The following is a 5,760-nucleotide window of genomic DNA, read 5'->3' as shown; positions in this document are numbered from 1 at the left end:
TCTCTTCCATACCCGCCTGCCGTTTAGAAGTTCAACAGATGCACCATGATTAGCTACAGCGAGAGAAGTGGCTTTTGCATAACAGAAATATACACAAATACTCACAAAATCTTTACCTGAACCTTCTTCCTCTTCAATAATGTAAGACTCAAAATATGGAAATGTGTTTTGCTCTGACTGATCCTAAACAACAAATATCATTAGGTATAGCAGAGTGACTCCAGCTGACCACACGTCTATCTTCGGGCCTTGGTGCAAAGATCTCAAGCAAACCTGCCAAACCATTAAGCGGTAACGGTTCTTTAGCCCGGCAAAGCGGAAACCTCTTTCTTCTCTTCTCAAGATGCAAGATGTATATGTTTCATGGGTTAGCTTCCTATATCAAACAATTATTAATAAAGCCATTGATCTGGACAACTGATGGGTTGATTAGGCATTAGTTGGATCAATCCCACCCCAATCCTACTAGGCCAATGATGCTCAGAGCAGAATATGCAACATGAACAAGCCACAATGGACTAAATTCAGAATCCATAATTTGCAGCTTTTAAAGGTTTGAGTGTCTAAGGCCTCATGCAAACTGAATTAAGAACTATTATGGCAGTGGTTAGGGCAAAACCGTGGACTGGATTCATATAAAGATACATACATTAGCTCAAGCTCAATGTGTGTGTGTGTGTGTGAACAGACATCCAGAAAGAAGCTCTCATGGTACTACAAAACAAGATTATAGATACACATATGCAATGGCACATTGGCAATAGTTACAATCAATGTACCTCGGGAGCTCGGAAGCCTTTGGTTCCAGCACAGGGGCCATCTTTCTTCTGGATTACACCTCCTAGAGAAGTCAAAAAACCATAAAAGGACCGAGGGAGGAAACTCTAACAGCAACATTACACTACAAATAGTTATATACCTTTGCTGGTTAAACCCGCCCCGGCTACAGGAAGGCTATTAGAAAGCAACGGCATTGGTGTCAGATAAAGAAGCTCCTTGTGAGCTTCCCTGGGCAATGCAGCAATGCGCTTCTTCATAGATGCAGGTGTTCTGGATACTTCATGGTTCGAACCAGACATTGTTTCCTGCAGAAAGAGTATGAGCTCTTTCCTTCCATGGCACGGTAAAGGCTCTCTCTTCTTGTCACCTGAAGGGTTGTTCCTCGTGCCGGCCACCTCTTTTACCGAAGTTAAACCAGAACCATCAGCCCCTTGGCTGTTGAAGCGGTCCCATCTACTCAAGTCATTTTGAGCCCGAATCTTTCCCACAGCCTTCTTCAGGCTATTGGGCGCTAAAGTTGTCTGGGGAGATTTGTTGGTCACAGAGTTTGCGTTGTTCTTTGATTTAAGCAATGTGTGATGCTTCTTGCTGGTGGTTGGAAGCTCAGAGTCAGGGTATTGAGGTGCAGCGTGATTAGAGTTTAAATTTGAGACCGATTTAGATTTATCTACAAAAACACAGAACAGATATCATTATTTTAAAACATCTCAGCAATATCAATCAGTGTGTAATCCAAGCAGAGAGAAGTTTACCAGTTCTCAAGTATTTCTGGTGCAAATCCTGTTTCAAAAGCCATAGAAGACAAACACTCAATTACAGAGTCGATTTGCGGAAACAGAATATATGTATGTATACATAACAAAAAAACAGATAGACAAACACAAACATCAGTTAGAAACTGGTCCTATTGTAAGAAAACTATTTGCAATAACTCCCACAATAAAAGAAATTTCTTAAGAGAAGGTGAAACGATTTAGAGATGTTGCAAATTTCAGAAGGTTAAATCCAAAATCGAAATGAGTGGAAACAAAGAATTTATGCGGCCGACCCCAAAAAAACTTGGGATTAAAGCGATGTTGATGTTGATGTTGAAGGTGAAACACCATATATATACATACCATTGCAAGATTAAAGTCTATGAGATAGCCCTTGTTCGTCTTCCGAGAGAAAAGGAAATTTCCCGGCTTGACATCCCTATGAACAACGCCCTTTGCGTGTGCAGAGAGCAAAGCATTTGAACAGGTTAGCTCCGTGATTGAAATAAATGAGAGTCGTCAGTAGTGAAGTCTTGCTGCTACCTGCTTATGTAGACTTGCCAGTGCACTGAACATGCAGTAACCATACCGCTGTAGCAGGAACACGTCTATTTCTCTCTTCAATAACTCGGGTCTGTCATGTTCAACATGTTCAAGTATAAAGCAATCAGAATCTCCACTCTTGAGACAGCCTTCATACTTTATTATAAAGTTCTTTCCTCTGCTTTAAACAAAAACAACCCCACATTAAGATAAATTCATATAAATGGACTTGAAGTCTTGAAGTAGAGTGGAAATTTTGATGTCAGATCATACATACCCAAAGCGCTCCAGCATCCTTCGTTCGTTATTAACATACTGCTTCTGAGCTTCTGCATGGGGACCTGCATGGAAAAAAAAAACACGAGGTAACTCTTACTACTGAAAACACATGTGATGCAGTGTCAGTATACAGCTTCATATCATTCAGCTCACATACATTTAATGGCAACCTTAGTTCCCTCTCCTTTCTTCTTAGCCCTGTAAACAGTTCCATAACCGCCTGCCGTTTAGAAGTTCAACAGATGCACCATGATTAGCTACAGCGAGAGAAGTGGCTTTTGCATAACAGAAATATACACAAATACTCACAAAATCTTTACCTGAACCTTCTTCCTCTTCAATAATGTAAGACTCAAAATATGGAAATGTGTTTTGCTCTGACTGATCCTAAACAACAAATATGAGAAATTAATATACTGCTGAAGTTAGGCATTTCAAATGTTAAATATTAATGCATAGTAGCCATTTGGGAGAAAAAACGAAATCGAAAGGGGCTAACTTAAGAAGAAAGCAACCAGTACCTTCTTATCTTTAAGTCGAATGCTATTTTGGGTCTGCTTTGGCTTCTGGGGCCCTTTGATTCTTTTCTTCTGCTGCATCCGAGGGGAAACACTGGCAGCTTTCTTGTTTTCAAAGGGTTTACAAAGATCCTGCATTTTGTGATCCAAAGACCTAGTTTCATTCCCGATTGTGGTAGAAGGCTTCAATGGCTGCTCACCAGCAGGGGCAGAGAAGACAACTTCATCAGGATCTTCTTTCTTAGGTGGGTTATGATTCGAAGAGGCATTATCCTCACTGTCTGGTGCCATGTTTATAGATCTTAACACACTTTCTGATGGTATAGAAGGAGCAACCTCATTAGACGGAAGAAAGTAAGTTCCTGTTTTGCCTTTCAAACACAGATTCATATCGTCCTTATCCTCCTCATCGCCCTCAATAATTCCCTGCTTTTCAGCAATCTCCCCAACCGTCACCTTAAATGGATAGCCAAAATCCCCGATTTCAAGTTGATTACAACCATCAATATCGAGTGGACTAACATCTGCAACTTCAACTTGTTTAAAATCTGCGGCCTCTACTGGACCTGCAGTGCTTTGCTTGGTTTCCTCTATGCAATACATGTGACTTGCATCCACTGAACTTGCGTCAAGAATATCATGATCAAGAATTCGTGTCTGAGGACACGCACAAGGCTCTTGAACCACTATTTCTTTGCCATTGGTAGATTGCTCTAGTTTTTTTGCAGAATTTACATCATGAAAAAGGAAAGGAACCTCGTGGTTGCATCTGAACATCAATGCTCGGGATTCAAGAGCCGCAAGGGTCTCTACCATGGACCCGTTGACCACAGTTAGCAAATTATCAGCTTGTTCATTAATGATTCTACTGTTGCTGGCCATTACGGGGTTATGCGCCTACATAAAACGTCGATTCCTCCATGAAACGATGATTTGAATAATATCAAAATCAAGTTTACCCTGCGAAGCAACAGTTTAGAGATTACCTCTTCAGAATCCCTTCGGATTCTTTTTGGCAATGGCGAGAGTTGAAGCTCCTCTTCTTCATCGATTTCTGCATTTTCATTATCATTGTCAATCCAAAACTCTACACCAGTTAATCCGAAACAGAGATTCAAAAGGAAAAGTTATATAACACCAGTTAACCGAGAAATCACAATTTCAGACGCAAAAGATCTGATATACTCAGAAAGCCAAACTATCAACCTCTCAAGCGACCGATAACATATGAATTTGGCATCGTGAGATTCCAATCGAGGAAATTCCTGATCTGTGGGGTTATAGGATATGACGACAGCCGCAAACTCCACGCTTGCGCAGCACAAGCCGAGAGAAACCTGCAAGAGAGAGTCACGTAGAAGCCATTGCCGGCAAGCGAGATCGGAGAATTAGGGATGGAACAGAGTAATTTGACGAGCTCCGGCGAAGCTTGGAAGTGGGTGCACAGCGAAGCGAGATCCGTCACAGGTGTAGGACAGCCGATGGAGAAAAGGAGATGAGACAGTTGCCAGGCTTGTTCATAGCGTTGATCGTCGCGATCTGACTCGGTGATGGCGAGAGCGAGTGACTCGCCTGAGGCGGTCGTCGTCTTGAGTTGACCCGGTTCCGACATTGCAAGTTTTGAGAGAGAGAAGGGAAAGTGGAAAATGGGCGGGAAAATGTCACGTGCTGCACATGTGAGTTGGGTTTTAAGTTTTGCGAGGACGGTGTTTTCCCGCTAGAACCCGGTCACGTGATGAACACGTGATAACCCGTTCGAGCCCAGTACGTATCGAGTCCATGTACCCACATTCCATGGCCCATTCGAAAGCCCAATCAACTGTGATCATATTTCTTCACCGTATAATATTGCGGAATTTATAAAAACCAATTTTGATATTCCATCATTATTTAAATATCCTAATAAATTATTTAAATTAATTTGGGATTTGACTCAGCCTGTAACTTTATAAACTAATTATAAATTATAATCATGTGCAGAAGACGTGGATGTGTATGTAGACGATCCAAGCGGTGATTTGACTTTCACATTTTCGTTATTTCGGCTTTACACAAATTATAATCATTTGATTTTATATTGAATTTGATCTCGATTTTTGTTGATAAAAAAACTTTCAAATAAATTTTTTAATTTTTTTACATTTTTAATTAATTTGATCATTAATTATTATATGTACGACTTGAGATGAAGTAGATTATATATGGATGAATATTTACATAATATATATATATATATATATTATATGGTTACGGATGTAAATTATAGAAAGTTCTAGAGGGTCGGTTAGTAGTAAATGAGAAAATATATAGAGTGCCCTCTCGTGAGTATGGTGATGGGATAATGTCGGGTAGTGGTCACATTACAACAAAGACACGAAACGGTCCCCCCTTATTATTATTATTTTTTATGTTTTGTATCCATTTCCCAATTTAAGTTCGTAATAATTAATATATAAAAGTATTAAGTTGGCCATTCATATTCATTTTAATACCACAAAGAGTAAATATATATATATATCAATAATATGATTAAATATCTAAACCCATTATCGACATTGCATAAATATTTGGCATATTCTACACGTGGGTAATTTAAATACCCATTCATTAAACCAATATAAAACAGCATCTAATGCCCATACGGTCACTGCCACGTGTCATCGGTCCCAAGGCAGCATGACATAAATTCATTGGCCATCAGATGAATATTTCAATCACATGATAACCTTCGCTTTTTCACCGTATCCTCTATATATATATTTCTTCACTATCCCTCAATTTTTGCACCCCCCCCAAAAAAAAAAAAAAAAAAAAAGATTCAACCACACAGCATAATGGCAATTTCACAAGGAGCTTTCTTCTTCTTCGCCGTTTTTCTCGCATTG

The 5,760-nt window shown here is 39.8% G+C and overlaps 1 protein-coding gene across 3 annotated transcripts in view; it reads right to left on the bottom strand.

Moving 5' to 3' along the window:
• Positions 1–4,501, bottom strand: part of LOC104807924 (bax inhibitor 1) — a 7,474-nt gene extending 2,973 nt beyond the window's left edge. The window contains exons 1-12 of one of the 3 annotated variants that reach the window (XM_010533372.1): positions 4,082–4,501; positions 3,862–3,929; positions 2,879–3,772; positions 2,678–2,744; positions 2,515–2,577; positions 2,356–2,419; positions 2,079–2,259; positions 1,899–1,988; positions 1,533–1,560; positions 920–1,447; positions 780–841; positions 197–273 (exon numbers count right to left, since the gene is read on the bottom strand). In XM_010533372.1, coding sequence (XP_010531674.1) covers positions 197–273; positions 780–841; positions 920–1,447; positions 1,533–1,560; positions 1,899–1,988; positions 2,079–2,259; positions 2,356–2,419; positions 2,515–2,577; positions 2,678–2,744; positions 2,879–3,772; positions 3,862–3,929; positions 4,082–4,487 — 2,528 coding nt within the window. In that variant the 5' untranslated portion in view covers positions 4,488–4,501. The remainder of the gene's footprint in view (positions 1–196; positions 274–779; positions 842–919; positions 1,448–1,532; positions 1,561–1,898; positions 1,989–2,078; positions 2,260–2,355; positions 2,420–2,514; positions 2,578–2,677; positions 2,745–2,878; positions 3,773–3,861; positions 3,930–4,081) is intronic. The other 2 variants (XM_010533373.1, XM_010533374.1) reach the window with 2 other exon arrangements.
• Positions 4,502–5,760: the final 1,259 nt, after the last annotated feature.

The sequence above is a fragment of the Tarenaya hassleriana genome, unplaced genomic scaffold (genome assembly GCF_000463585.1).
Source record: "Tarenaya hassleriana unplaced genomic scaffold, ASM46358v1 Cleome132, whole genome shotgun sequence".
In the NCBI taxonomy this organism is placed as follows: domain Eukaryota; kingdom Viridiplantae; phylum Streptophyta; class Magnoliopsida; order Brassicales; family Cleomaceae; genus Tarenaya; species Tarenaya hassleriana.
The sequence above is the reverse complement of the archived record's forward strand: the minus strand, read 5'-3'. Positions and strand labels throughout refer to the sequence as shown.